Source organism: Rutidosis leptorrhynchoides, chromosome 10 (genome assembly GCF_046630445.1).
Source record: "Rutidosis leptorrhynchoides isolate AG116_Rl617_1_P2 chromosome 10, CSIRO_AGI_Rlap_v1, whole genome shotgun sequence".
In the NCBI taxonomy this organism is placed as follows: Eukaryota; Viridiplantae; Streptophyta; class Magnoliopsida; order Asterales; family Asteraceae; genus Rutidosis; species Rutidosis leptorrhynchoides.
This window is the reverse complement of record NC_092342.1, coordinates 32,691,486-32,707,832: the sequence shown is the minus strand read 5'-3', so window position 1 is coordinate 32,707,832 and position 16,347 is coordinate 32,691,486. Positions and strand designations below refer to the sequence as shown.

General features: G+C 33.8%; 1 protein-coding gene across 1 annotated transcript; it reads right to left on the bottom strand.

Moving 5' to 3' along the window:
* Window positions 1-1,381: 1,381 nt before the first annotated feature.
* On the bottom strand, window positions 1,382-12,796 carry LOC139872383 (U2 small nuclear ribonucleoprotein B''-like). Its single transcript, XM_071860242.1, has 5 exons — window positions 12,652-12,796; window positions 10,742-10,914; window positions 10,456-10,549; window positions 10,080-10,144; window positions 1,382-1,897 (listed from the first exon to the last, which is right to left on the bottom strand). The coding sequence occupies exons 1-5, from the start codon at window positions 12,722-12,724 to the stop codon at window positions 1,613-1,615; spliced, it is 690 nt and encodes a 229-aa protein (XP_071716343.1). The 5' UTR covers window positions 12,725-12,796; the 3' UTR covers window positions 1,382-1,612.
* Window positions 12,797-16,347: the final 3,551 nt, after the last annotated feature.

Sequence of the window (16,347 nt, the reverse complement as noted above, 5' to 3'; positions counted from 1 at the left end):
TCCTTTTTCTTTAGTCTCTTTTACCTCCGAGCATGAATTCTTGAACCCAATACAAGGAAAGAGCTTCATACTATATAGAACTGATAGGTCGGCTAGCGAATAGCTTTGATAGTATAACAACAAAACGCAATACCACATGAGTGGTGTATGGAGAGGTGAGATGTAGACAATCCTTCCATATCCGAGAATAAAAGCAAGTCATTTTTCCACACAGAGTGAAATACTCTCAAAAGTAGAGAGTCATCCCTCTCTCTATTTGACGGATAAAGAGATTGCTTCTGAGTGGACCTCCGGCTAATAAGTGGGATTTAAAAAAAAAATTAGTAAAAAAAAAATTAAATATATGGACGCAAAAAAAATGGTAGAATCAAATTTTCATGGGTTTTAAATCATGTCTGGAATTCAATTTAGGCTCTAAACGGCAGTCAAGATGCCAATAAATCGACACTTGCTGTTGACTCAAAAATAGAGCCGAATATAGAAAGTGCAAACATAGCTTTGATAGTAATGGCTGGATTTGCTACTAAAGTACTACCTCGTCCATTGAGTATAAGAGAGCAAATGATGGTACAACAATGATCATCCGGATGATATTAGGAAATATGGTATAGAACTTACAGGTCGACTAGCGAATATGGCTCAATCTCAGTTTACCCTACACCGACCGTGATGCTTGCACTTTCTATCAACAAGACATAGTAGGACTATGACTTGTAAAACGTAAATTCACCAAAAGAATTAGACCCTTTGTTCACTAATCACATTTTTTTTTTAACTACGAGATCATCTAGGGGGACTTAACCAACCACGTGTTCATCTCTCTGCAGTTGCATAACCCACCCTCAACTGCTGTCCAGGAGGAAACTCGGCCCAATTCGAGAGCATGGGAACTGGTAACCCCCCTCCCCCAATGTGCCCGTAACGCGATGTGCGAAAGGCACCCTTGGGTGGAATTCAAGGGTAAAGGAACAACATTGTGTGCAATGCTGTACCCCACGGGAGTCGAACTCCTGACCTCTCGCTAAGAGAGGCAGACCACTACCACATAATCTACAACACAATGTTTACTAATCACATTTTTTACGATGAAGATACCCTTTTTTTTTTTTATTTCCGAAACTGCAATTTTTTTTAAATAAACCTCCCTGGCGAGAGCTATGAAAGACATGGCAAACACACTTACAACAGCTTCATGAGCCAAAAGTAGCATTAGACCCTTTGTTTACTAATCATATTTTCAAAGATGAAGATGGGTAGGAGGTTGACCCTAAAAATATATGATACGGACATATTCTCAAATATATCACCTTTATCCTTAACCAGAAACTAAATCCAGTTCGGCATATATATTTACTTGTCCGTCCGCCATAATAATTAATCATATCATAGAAACAATAAATATTATTTTGCAGGAAATTAAATCAGCTTAATGCAATTCAACATGTTTGCGTTGCAAGTATAAAATGACGTCCCAATTGACCTTAAGATAGTTTCTACAATTTCTTCACAAAAGTGAATTTGAAACAACCAAAATTCCTTACAAACTAACGCGCACAACTAAGTCAAATGAACCATCCACCCACCGCAACACAATTTCGGAAACACTATTAGCTTACTTTTTGGCATAACTGATTGTGATTGAGTTTTGAGGAGTGATTTTGAAACCTTGCAATGACTGCATTGCAGTTGAAGACTGATTGTCATCATCAAACTCTACAAACGCAATACCTGGTTTTGCAGCAATCATTCGTACTTCTTTGAAACCTGGGAATTGTTTGAACAGAAGCTGTAACATGTCCTCTGTTGTATCGTGTGTCAAGTTCTGTATAAAGAGGATGTTATTTGGGGGTTGTGCTGTTTCTTGCGTGTTTGACTTTCCATTCCTGTATGAAGCAGCCTGCACATGTTTGTAAACCATCAGATTCATGATGTTATAAAGATAAGTTTTGAAAGTGTCACCCTGGAAAGGCGTTGTACGATTCGGTAAACGAGGAAAGCTAAGTCCTAGGTACGTAGGACCCTTTGAAATCACCGAAAGAATTGGAACAGTTGCTTATCGATTAAAGCTACCGCAAGTTGCTTATCGATTAAAGCTACCGCAAGAACTTAGTAGTGTTCACAACACATTTCACGTGTCAAATTTGAAGAAATGTTTAGCTGAAGAGGATGTCGTAATTCCTCTTGACGAAATACAAATCAATGATAAACTCCATTTTATCGAAGAACCTGTTGAAATCATGGACCGTGAGGTCAAACAATTAAAACAAAGCAAAATACCGATAGTTAGGGTTCGTTGGAACGCAAGACGAGGACCCGAGTTTACTTGGGAACGTGAAGATCAGATGAAGCAAAAGTATCCACATTTGTTCACTGATATCGCTCATGAAACAGGTACTACTCAAAATTTCGGGACGAAATTTTCTTTAAGGGGGAGGTACTGTGATGACCCGAAAATTTTTGACTTATTTAAACCAATTCTCTATACGATTTATTATTTTAACACGCTAAACAAAGTCTGTTAGATTGAGTCTCAAAATTTTAGAACTGTTTCATATATACAATTACCTTTGATTACTCTCGACGATTCATGAACAATTATATGTATGTATATATATATATGTACAAGTAAAAACGACTTTCCTACAGTAAAACCCTATTTGCTACAGTAAAAATTACTTTGCTACAGTGATTTGCTACAGTAACCCACTATTTGCTACAGTGCTACATTGAACACTATTTTGCTACAGTGATTGCTACAGTAAACCACTATTTGCTAAAGTAAACACTATTTGCTACAGTACACTATTTGCTACAGTAAACACTATTTGATGTCGACGAACTAGCAAACAAAAACAGAAAAGGCGGCCATGCGATCGCATGGCAAAAACACTGAAAACTCATGCGATCGCATGAGGTACAGTAAATCGAAAAGTACTATAAAAGGTCAGTTTTGCTCGACGAAATTTTTCATAATTATTTCTGTAACTTAAATTTTAATTTATAATTATAATTATAATTTAAGTTTAATAATAATAAAGTATATTCGAGGGTGTTTTAATTCGGGTTTCAAACCGCTGCAAGCTAAGGAAATATTGGGTATTGTTCGGGGTATTGTTCTTGAATCCAAGGCCAACCATACAGTCGTCTACCATCATTACGTCTACGCAATTTGCCAACAATATTGAGTCTCAATATTGAACTGTGAGTTATAGTCTCCCTTTTTAAATGCTTTAAATATTTTTGGGCTGAGAATACATGCAATTTATTTTAAACGCAATATGACACAAGTACATACTAAATTCTACACTGAGTTAAACCGAAAATCCCTTAGCTTTGGTAACTAGTAGCTGCCAGTACATAGGATATGGACTGGTGGGCGCGAATAATTGTATATGGATCCATAGGGCTTGACATCCCCGTCCGAGCTAGAGCGCTAGCCTTTTAACGGACGTATGTTATTTGAGTTTAAGACACGTTGGTTTGCGTGTATTAAAACGAATGGGGTAATTATCACTATAGCGTTAAGTTTAGTTACCAGGGTGCTCTGTTACGTAGAATCTATTGATAAACTTTTGATGAAATCTTGTGGTCTATCTTTATACATGTTTATGACTCGAGCAATTAAACCTATAACTCACCAACATTCGTGTTGACTTTTTAGCATGTTTTATTCTCAGGTCCTTAGAATGCTTCCGCTGTGATGTGCTTGTTGCCTGCATGGAGTCTCTCATGCTTTGTACAAAGTTTATTGCATTCAAAATAAAACTGCGTTGTGTAATAAATAATTGGACTGTGATGTCAACCTGTAAATTAAAGACTTATGTATTTCGGGGTTTTGCTTATACCTAAGCACTCGCCCACATGTTTATAACTTTCTATGTTTAGAAAGTCACTTATTTTAATGAATGCAATATTTTATCAAAACGTATCATATAGAGGTCAAAACCTCACTGTGGAATCAATGATTAACGTGCCGCGTCAATAGCGATTTTGACGGGTCGTTATATTGGGCTATGTAGAATTAACCCATTCATGAGTAATTGGGCAATTACAAACTTGATGAAGAGTTCCATTGACTTACAAGCACTTTTTTCAATATTTAATGTATTAATTTGATAACTAAAAGGAAAGTGTTATAATTCAGTAGGCTTATAACTACCTTTAGTGGTTTGATTCTTGATGTTATAATTCAGTAGGCTTATAACTACCTTTAGTGATTTGATTCTTGATTAAGAATACTAATAATGAAGTGTAAGAACAAAGATGATAATGGAGAAAGAAAGAAACACTTTGTAAGTGTGTGAAATGGTGCAAGTTTAATGCTTGCATTCATGAGTATTTATAGCCTAAAATCTCAATATAAAAATACATACTTTGTGTACCAAAATTGACTATATGTATACACCAAAATTGACTATCCATATCTATATTATTATTATTATTATAACACTCCCCCTTGGATAGCAATTTTATTTTGTTGAAGATCAACTATAAATTACTGCCTCGTTAAAAACCTTGCTAAAGAAAACCCAGTGGGAAAAAACTTTAGCTAAGGGAAAAAGAGTGCAGCATGGAGTTGACTCCCCCTGAAGTAGACATCGCTTCAGCTGTTACATCTTTTGAACATGTCTCATGCCAATGTTATGAACGTGTGTTCTGAAAATAGCAGTTGGAAGTGCTTTCGTGAAAAGATCAGCAGAGTTTTTGCTGGATTGAACATATCTCATTTCAATCTCGTTGTCCTTAATGAGATTTTGAGTGTATGAGAAGAATCTAGGAGGTATGTGTTTGGTTCGGTCACTTTTGATATACCCTTCTTTCATCTGTGCTATGCAAGCTGCATTATCTTCATAGATAATTGTTGGACTTTTATCGCGTTCTAGTCCACAAGAATCAGTAATGATTTGTGTCATTGATCTCAACCAAAAACATTCCCGAGTAGCTTCATGTAATGCAATCACTTCGGCATGATTTGACGATGTAGCAACAAGTGTTTGTTTTTGAGAACGCCATGATATTGCAGTACCTCCATTTAGGAATACATATCCAGTTTGAGATTTAGCTTTATGTGGATCAGATAAATAACCTGCATCTGCATAACCAACCAAATCTTGTTTTGATTCGTTAGAATAAAATAATCCTAAATCAGTAGTTCCTCGAAGGTATCGAAATATGTGTTTGATCCCATTCCAGTGTCTTTTGGTAGGAGCAGAGCTGAACCTTGCCAACAAATTAACTGCAAAAGAAATGTCAGGTCTTGTACAATTTGTAAGATACATAAGAGCTCCAATTGCACTAAGATATGGTACTTCTGGTCCAAGAATGTCTTCTTGATCTTCACATGGACGAAATGGATCAGCTTCAACATTGAGTGATCTAACAACCATAGGAGTACTTAATGGTTTTGCCTTGTCCATATTGAAACGTTTCAAAATCTTTTCAGTATATGTTGTTTGATGTACAAGTAAACCATTAGGCATATGCTCAATTTGTAAACCAAGGCAATACTTGGTTTTTCCGAGATCTTTCATTTCAAATTCTTTCTTTAGAAGTTGAATGGCTTCATGGATCTCTTTATTTGTACCTATGATGTTAAGATCATCAACATAAACAGCTATGATCACATATCCGGATGTTGTTTTCTTAATGAAAACACAAGGGCAAGTAAGATTATTTGTATACCCTTTGCTTATCAAGTAATCACTTAATCGGTTATACCACATACGTCCCGATTGTTTTAACCCATATAAAGATCTTTGTAATTTAATCGAATACATTTCTTTGGGTTTTGCATTTGATGCTTCTGGTACCTTAAATCCTTCAGGTATCTTCATATATATATCACTATCAAGTGATCCATATAGATAAGCAGTCACAACATCCATGAGATGCATTTCTAAATTTTTAGAAACTGCCAGGCTGATTAAGTATCTAAAAGTAATTGCATCCATAACAGGGGAATAAGTTTCTTCATAATCAATTCCTGGTCTTTGAGAAAAACCTTGAGCTACAAGTCTAGCTTTATACCTTGTAACTTCATTTTTCTCATTTCTTTTTCGGATAAAAATCCATCTGTATCCTACAGGTTTCACATCTTTAGGAGTGAGAATGATGGATCCGAAAACCTTTCTTTTATTGAGTGATTCTAATTCAGCTCGTATTGCTTCTTTCCATTGAGCCCAATCATGTCTATTTTGACATTCAACCATAGATGTTGGTTCTGGATCATCATCATTATTCATGATGTCATACGCAACATTAAATGAAAATTTCTCATCAAGATTTTTCATTTCATTTCGGTTCCATAATATTTTTGAATATGCATAATTGATTGCAATTTCTGTATTGACATCATCAATCTCCTCTGCAGTAGGAGTACTGATTTGTGGTTCTTCTTGAACACTTTCTTTTACTTCATTATCAGCTGATTTTCTTTTTCGAGGATTTTTATCCTTTGAACCAATTGGTCTTCCACGTTTCTGACGTGGCAAAGATTCATGAGTGACGTTATTGCCAGCTTTTGGAATTTCAATTCGAGTTGGAGTATTTACTGCTGGTATATATGATTTTGTCACCGTTTTTGTATCTGTAAATGCATCAGGCAATTGATTTGCAAGTTCTTGTATATGCATTATCTTTTGAACTTCTGTCTCGCATTCTTTTGTGCGAGGATCAAGATACTTTAATTGAGGTTCACACCATGAAACATCATTTTCTTTATTTTTCATTTCTCCCCCTAATCTAGGGAACAATGTTTCATTAAAATGACAATCAGCAAAACGTGCTGTAAAAACGTCACCTGTCATAGGTTCAATATACCTTAATATTGAAGATGTTTCATATCCAACATATATTCCCAACCTCCTTTGAGGACCCATTTTTGTACGTTGTGGTGTCGCAATTGGAACATACACTGCACAACCAAATGTTCTAAGATGGGAAATATTTGGCTCTTGACCAAAAGCAAGTTGTAGGGGGGAATATTTATGACTTGCACTTGGTCTGATGCGAATCAATGCAGCAGCATGTAAAATTGCATGACCCCATATAGATACAGGGAGTTTTGTTCTCATTATCAATGGTCTAGCGATTAACTGTAAACGTTTAATCAATGACTCGGCTAAACCATTTTGTGTATGCACATGAGCAACAGAATGTTCAACAACAATTCCTATAGACATGCAATAGTCATTAAATGCTTGAGATGTAAATTCACCAGCATTATCAAGTCTCACCCTTTTAATGGTGTAATCAGGAAAATGAGCTCTCAATTTAATAATTTGGGCAAGAAATTTTGCAAATGCCACATTACGGCTTGATAACAGACAAACATGAGACCATCTGCTAGATGCGTCTATTAGAACCATGAAATATCTAAATGGTCCACATGGTGGATGAATTGGTCCACATATATCACCTTGAATTCTTTCAAGAAACATTGGTGATTCTTTCTCAACCTTAAGTGGTGAGGGTCTAGTTATCAATTTTCCAAGAGAGCAAGATGTACATGGAACCATTGTATCATGATGGATTTTTCTATCCTTTAGTGGATGTCCATGAGTACATTCAATAATCCTTTTCATCATTGTTGATCCTGGATGGCCTAATCTGTTATGCCATAAACTGAATACACCAGGATCAATATATTTTTCGTTAACTACCATATGTATTTCTGGTACATTTATATGTGTATAATGTAATCCAGAACTAAGTCTTGGCAGTTTTTCAACCACATGACTCTTGTCAGTGATACTTAAATATTTCTCATTTTCTGTTGTCACTGACTGATAATCATACCCGTTAAGGTATATGTCGGAGAAACTCAATAAATTTCTGCTTGACTTGGGAGAAAATAAGGCATCATTTATTAAAAATTTTGTACCATTTGGTAGTATGAAATTTGCCTTTCCTATCCCTTTTATCAAGTTAGCAGGTCCTGATATTGTATGTATAGTTCCTTCCGTTGGTTTTAGATCAATAAAATATTTCTCGGATTTAAGTATAGTGTGTGTAGTTCCACTGTCTGCTATACAGAGATCTCCACCACTTGATTGATGTTGTATTCCAGCAAAATTCATATTGAACTTCATATATAAGAAATAAATAGTGAGTACATTAATATTACACAATATTTTAAACGCAAATAGATAGTACTGAAACATTTAGCAAACATAATGACAAAGACAGACGATATTAAATCGTTTATTTTTCGAAAGACACACAACTTAAACATTCAAGAAATCTTCATATAAATCAGATGGTTTCTCGGTGACTGTTGGATCGACGTTATCCACAAAGTTTACTTCCTTTTCTTTATCTTTCAGCGAATCCTGATACATCTTAACAAGATGTTTAGATGTTCGGCAAGTATTAGCCCAGTGGCCCATTCTACCACATCTGTAGCAAGATTCTTCAGAATTTTTAGAAGAATTTTCTTCAACATCTTGTTTAATGGGCTTGTTTTGTGGTTGATATTTATATTTTCGTGGATTACTATTTCTTTGACCACCACGGCCACGACCACGACCACGTCCACGCCCATTACCATTACCATAAGGATGGTTTCTACCATAGTTATGGCTTTTGGCATGATGATGGTGATGGTTATTATAACCACGACCTTGCCCGCGTCCTTGTCCCTGTTTATAATTATTTGCAGTATTTGCTTCAGGGATTGCAAGTGTACCAGTAGGACGGGATTGCTGATTTTTCATTAATAGCTCATCATTTTGCTCTGCAACTAAGAAATATGAATTAAGTTCAGGATATGTTTTGAACTTTAGCATTCTCAAATTTCTTTGCACTGTGATGTTTGCAGCATTCATTGTGGAGAAAGTTTTCTCCATCATGTCTGCATCACTAATTTCATGTCCACAGAATTTAAGTTGTGAACATGTATTATACAGAGCTGAGCTGTATTCATTTACTTTCTTAAAGTCTTGGAACCTTAATGTTCTCCATTGTTCCATTGCAGCTGGAAGTAAAATTTCTCTTTGATTATTGAATCTGCTTTTGAGACCTTCCCATAAAACATGGGGATCTTCTACAGTCACATAATTATTTTGTAAGCATTCATCAATATGTTGATGAATAAAGCAACATGCCGTAGCTTGTTCTTTTTCAGAACAAGTGTTGTTTTCATTTATGGTTTCAAGAATGCCCATTGATTTAAGATGCATTTTTACTTTTATAACCCATGGCATGTAGTTGTTTCCAGTTGATTCTAAAGGAGTAAATTTAAGCTTTTCCAGATTCGACATTTTCTATTATCAAAAATTAAAACAAACATCATGATAAATTAGAGTCAATTTATATTCATAAGTATATAAACATTAAACATAAATTTAATATAACATAAATGATAAGTAGGTGACAGTGTCGACCATGTGTAAGCAATCATAAATAAATGTTATATAACAAAAATATAAATATTAGTAAACATAAATGAAAATTTGGCGACAGTGTCGACCATATATTTTTTCAGGTGGTATAACCGACCTATATCATTCTGGTGGTATAACCGACCATATATCATTTTGGTGGTATAACCGACCATATATCATTTTGGTGGTATAACCGACCATATATCATTTTGGTGGCAGAGCCAACCATATTTAGTATTAAGATTATCGTGCTGATAACGTGTTATAATTCAGTAGGCTTATAACTACCTTTAGTGGTTTGATTCTTGATGTTATAATTCAGTAGGCTTATAACTACCTTTAGTGATTTGATTCTTGATTAAGAATACTAATAATGAAGTGTAAGAACAAAGATGATAATGGAGAAAGAAAGAAACACTTTGTAAGTGTGTGAAATGGTGCAAGTTTAATGCTTGCATTCATGAGTATTTATAGCCTAAAATCTCAATATAAAAATACATACTTTGTGTACCAAAATTGACTATATGTATACACCAAAATTGACTATCCATATCTATATTATTATTATTATTATAACAGAAAGGATATTATTACCACAATTATAAACTAAATCTTTGAATTGAAATGATTAGGGAGGTTATATGCATTAAAAAAAAAAAAATACACTTTGGGCGAGTTCAGTGCTAAGAAACTTACAGCAGGGGTACCGTTGTCTGTTCTTACACCGTTTGTAGCTTGGGGGGCATCTTTCTTATTTTCAGCTGTATACACAAAGATTAATTAAGATGAAAATACAAACAACAGATAATCTTAATAAGTTAAGACAATAAGAACAGCAATTCAATCTTTCTTGCAGAAACTCAAGAAAACACTAACATTTTTTCCTGATTACTTAGTTTATCATTTGTGTTTTGATAATTTTTCAACAAATAAAATACCTTTCAGTCCAGAGAAAATTACGTTATCTAGTATGTTTAAATGAATAAAGTCAACAAAAGCTTAAAATGTTAACTTAAAATCTGTCTATATAAACTTATAGAACAAGAAAAAATTCAACAAGACTGTGACTTACATTTTTCCTCCTGTTTCTTTCTCTTTTCTTTTGGAACAAATGTATTATCTGCTTTTGCAATACAATCTGATTTGCCTTTAGCATATTGAATACGCTACATTCACCAGGTTAATGTTAAAAAGTTAGTATACAACTGAATATACATCAGAAACAAAAGCAATATAATTTTTCACTAGATCACCTTATATGTTTGTTCAGTATATTAACTATGATGCAAATATATTTACAGCGAAAATGATGACCTTCAAAACTTACCATTAACAATAATTACAGACGGTAAACTCACCATAGGTTTGTCATAGAAAGGAAAGTTTTGCATCTGTCGAACTGCATTACTTGCAGCAGTAACTTCACTGAAAACAATCCATGCTTGCCCTCGAAGTTTTGTCGTCTTCAAAGCAACAACATCCAGAATTCGCCCATATTGGGAGAACAAAGCATAGAGAGACCTTTTCAACTCTGATTACCAAAACAACATGTGATAAGCATGACAAGATTAATAAGCAAGGTGTCCACTTCTATATCTATATCTATATCTATATCTATATAGAGATAATAATAATAGAAAACTAAGTGCATGCATTCATATTGAAATTCCCTAAATCTATGAATATCGATGAATGTGGTATGAATGTGATATCAATATTGAGAAAGTCAAAGTCAAATACTCAAAAGTTCATTCCACGGCTCTCTTCAACTCAATACATAAAGGTGGCAAGGACAAATGAAGAGTATCACACAACCAATGCAATAAACGGGTTCTAACACATATGTGCAGAAGCTAGCCATCAACATTATTGCAGTGGTAACATTCATTTGTGCTACTGTTCTTTATATAGACCATTGCTCGTTACTATAGAAACTCATACGTTTGTCAAGGTTTACTATACACATAATTTTATAGCGTAAAAGTTTGGATAATAATATTAACATATTATCCTATCACACTTATGCATATACTTTTGTCTAACGCGGGATACTGTTAAGCACCAAGTACAAGTATTCATATCAAGTTAAAATGCAAAGTTCCACTACTTGAGTAAGAAAAGAGTCAATGCAACTAATCAATTTGAAAAATGCGATCCTCAATAAATTTACAAGTCTTGAACAGTTATATCTCATAGTCGAACAACTGTACCAACTTAGAAAAGTTCAGTAGTATAGAGAATTACTATTTTTTGGCCCCAAACCCTACAATTTTGTTGCTTTTGCACATTAGTCCTGCCACTAGCACACTTCTGATCTTTAGTCGAATATTAACAATAGTGTCATAAAACCGTGATGATGAAAACTAATAATTGTTCAAACAACACATCCAAGCGTAGCTACTTTTCTATCCTTTATCACACAACTCACATCTTAAGTTATTCTCTTCATAAACTGCTTTTGTACCAACAAAGAAATACCATATTGATAACAAACTTTTAAGCTAGCTATTTATAACCCCTAAACTACAAATTTTACTAGTTTTCCTAAAGTTCCAGTCTTCACCATGATCTTCCTCTTTACCAACAACTAAAATTTTGATTCCCGACCTTTCAGAGCACTCAAAGTTGGAATCCTAAAAAAAGAAAACCGAATATTGACAACTTAATCAATAAACCGTATATCCTCCATTTATCCACGAACACGAAATTCATTATCAATATCAAGGTACGAGAGAACCTAACCAAAGCTCTATTTTATTACATTTAGCCACAAAAATCTAGTTGCACTCTCATTGTTTTCATTACACTTCAATTTCAAAACCAGTATTATCTATCACCCGAAACTAAAAATGACACCTCCAACAAACATCTTATACTCATTAAACATAACAATGACATTTTTAACTAAATACTTCAATAATCACATCACACGATAATAAGCACTCCAAAAAATCATCAACCATTAAACCACTCCGTATCACACTGACTCAATTTTCAAAAGAATTAACTATAATAGTAACTTCCTAAGCTAAGTACATCACTATTATAGAATATACCAGCATCAACATTACCTTCTACAATACATTTGACAACCTATAGATACAATTATACATATTTAACACTTATATCCAGTAAAGTTCATCATACCTAAAACGACATCAATAATCTCCGTTTAACTTCTTTCAGAAAAATGAACTTAACTCAAACTGCTTCAATTTCACAGATTACAAACTTATAACAGATTTAGGTAAAAATAATAAATCGTCACCTTCCTTCTTCACTTTTTCGTTGAGATTCTTGACGTAAATTGTTTGATTTGGTGGTATATCTGCCGTCAACATCTTTAATTCGAAATAGTAATGCGAGTTTTAGTGTGTATTTTTGTGTACAGAATGAGAGCGAAAAGGTTAGAACCTGTTCAAGCCCTAGAAATATAGAATTAGGAAGCTCTTTGTAATTTAAATACACTATCCTTCATCTTTTGTAAAGTTTCTAATACAACCCCTCAGATTAAACAATTGCACGCAAATATTCTATTCTTCTCTTTCTATCTATCTATTCAGTATATATCTTATATCTTACTTGGCATATATCTAACTTATACAGTATATGATTTCTCAATTAGCTTAGATAATCTTTCAATGATGCTTAATGTCATTGTGAGATTGTTTTTGATGATGTCATAATTATAATATTATATATTTAATATATTTATATATTTATTTAAATAACTTTTACGATTATAAATATCATAAATAAAACTTTCTTTAGAAGCTTTGACTCATTGGTCAATTCTCACATCAAATCTCTGTAAAACTTTAAATTTAAACGTATGATTATTATTATGTTTATTTATTTATTAGTGTGCCTGGAAAATATAAAGATTTTGTCCCTTGAGCCGTGTGTACAGAAACTTTCAACCTGTCAATTGCATCCATACTGAATTTGAATTTGAATTTCAAAATCAAATCTCAATATACATATACATGTATTGCATTTGAAAGAAACTGTGTTCTAGATACAAGCCCTACCAACTTTTATTGCCAGCTTTTGAAAAGTCAATACGTTTTACTCATTGGCGCAACCTTTCACTTCTAAAGATGGTGCTCGAATGCAAGATTCTTTATTGACGCAGATGAAGAGCTTCACAACCGTTTTGAATTCAACTGGCTTCGCCTGCACTCAAGCAATCTCAATCTTCCTTTTCTTCTTTATCAATTGCTTCACATCGTGTTCACCGTTTCTTTTCTCTTAATATTTCATCATTTATTTTCTCTTATTATATGTTGTGGTGTTTCAATTTCTAGGGATCAAATTTTATGTTTTGATGTTCAAATTTAAATTCAGTATAGCATATACGATTACATGTTTATATATGTAAATGTTTCATCTAATCCCTTTTTAACATTGTATTAGGTTTACCTATAAACATGTCATACCACATTTGGATTAATAAACATGCCATACATATATAAATTTGCTTCTAGCTTTTCGTTTCTGTTCACTTGGCGCCTAGCATTCCAATTGGTATCAAGTTTCATGTGAGTTGTCTTAGGTTTCAAGTCTAACTCATTCGCCTGATCATTAGCATCATATCTTCTAAGTATGTGCAGCTGGTGGAAAATTCACTGGTCTAAAGATGGTAAATTATTTGCTAAACACCTTTTTGCAACTTACATATTCGTGTGTTGATTAATGTCATTTGGTGTAGGTTTTTTTATTTATTTTTTATTTTTTTTATTTTTTTTTTCCTTCTTCATTCGGGCATTGCTTACATTAGATGGTCCAAAATTATTTGTATGCATACATTTATTCAGTAAATTCAAAAATTTAGTTTGATAATGTAACAAATTGGTTTTATAATTGTAGCTACAGTTAGGGATGACAATGGATCGGATATGGATCGAATGATGCCATAGCCATATCCATATCCATTTAATTTTGCTCATCCATATCCATATCCATTTAATTTCATTTCATCCGTCCATATCCATATCCGATGGATGAAGCGGGTTAATGGATATCCATTGGATATCAAATGAAATGTTAATCTAACAACGAATTTATCAATTTAATATAGACTATAACAAATGTAAATATTTAATCTTTATGTTTTTTATTTGTTACACATGTTTTGATTGTAATTTGTCGCTGATTATGAATTTAATTGAGAAAAATACGTTATAATATAAGTAAATATACGTTTAAACTAAACTAAATAAGTAACTTTGAATATTGCTAGTAACAATTTAATAATTGTGACTATCACAACCCTAATTTTCGTTAACAATTTAAGAACTTGTAGGTTATATATATATATATATATATATATATATATATATATATATATATATATATATATATATATATATATATATATATATATATATATATATATATATATATATATATATATATATATATATATATATATATATCGATATGTATATGTATATGCATATATTTTAGTACCTATATATGTATACATAGATGTATTTCGGGTGATAATGGATATATCACGTGGATGATAAGTTGTAAGACCCTGAATTTTATGCATCAGAAAGTGTCATCAGAAAGTGTCAGGAAAAGTCTTCTTATATTTATGCATTTTAAGAATTTACATCAGAAACAGAATCAGACAACTTCAGTCCCTGAACCTCAAAAGCTGAAAAATATTCTGATTTCGAAATGGCCTTGGAGCTGCGCCGCGGGGGTGTAGGCCGCGCCGCGGGTGTCGACTGATCAGCACCCATTTGTTTTATTTAAAAGATAAAAATGGGCATTTTAGTAATTTCACATTAGGGTCGATTTTAGGCCACAAAAGGCAGATTTGTGGACTCATTCAAATCCACAATCTTATCCTTATCCTCTCAACTTCGACCTCCAACTCTAGAGAGAAAAACAAGAGAGAGGAAACTTGGATTGAAGAAGAAGAAGCTTGCGTTCATCAAATTGAAGCCTATTTCTTGTGTTGTTGTTGTTCTAGCTTCGTTTTCTTCAAAAGGTAAAACCCTAATTCGGATTTAGTTGTGTTAATTCGTTTATGAAGCTAGGGTTTGTGTTAAAGTGGGTGTAAACCCCATTTCTTGGAAGTTTGGGGTAAATGGGTCAAGTTTTGGTGTAAGAACTCTAATATTGGTGGGTTTAGGGTTGGATGATGATATTGCTAGTTTGTAAACTTAATTTGTTGACGAAATCACTAGTTGACTTGGATTGTTAGTGATTGGGTGTGTAAACTTGCAATTTGGTGTTTTGACTTGAGATTAAGTCAAAATGAGTTTTGTGTCAAAATGATGCAAGTAAGTGTTTTGATGATTAAACATTGAGTAAAATGTGGTATTGGAACATAATCACTAGTTAATTGTGATTATGGGTGATTTAGACGAGATTTAACTTGGTCAAAATGGAAGTAAGTGCAAATGGGTCAAAATTGCACTTATGGTGTTTTGGGTATAAGCTAGAGTGTTTAGCTTATTTGTTTGTGAATTACTTAGGTGATTTACATTTGGACGAATATGAGCTCAAGCGGGATTGTCCTTTCAAGTAACTGAGGTGAGTGAAATATTTATACGTGTGTGTATATAATTGGTTGCTTGCGTGCAAAGTGGCAAGTGTTATCCGGTAGGATACGCTTTTCGTAGGCCACAATTGGGTTGTGAAATATGGTGAGTGATATCCGTATGGATAACTCTTCGTTGACTATATTGGGTGCGTTAGGTGGCGAGTGAAATCTAGAAGGGTTAACTCTTTGTTGGCCACATTTGGGCTGAGGCATATGGCGAGTGGTTAACAGTAACACCCCAAAAATTGATACCAGGGGGAGCCGTGCCGCGTGGCACCAGGCTGCGCCGCGGCTATACGTCATGTCTGATGGTTAGTTTGATGAAAAGCTACTGATGTCAAAATACTCCTCGAGCCGCGCCGCGGGCAGTTGGGGTCGCGCCGCGCCTTTTGCTTTGAGCTG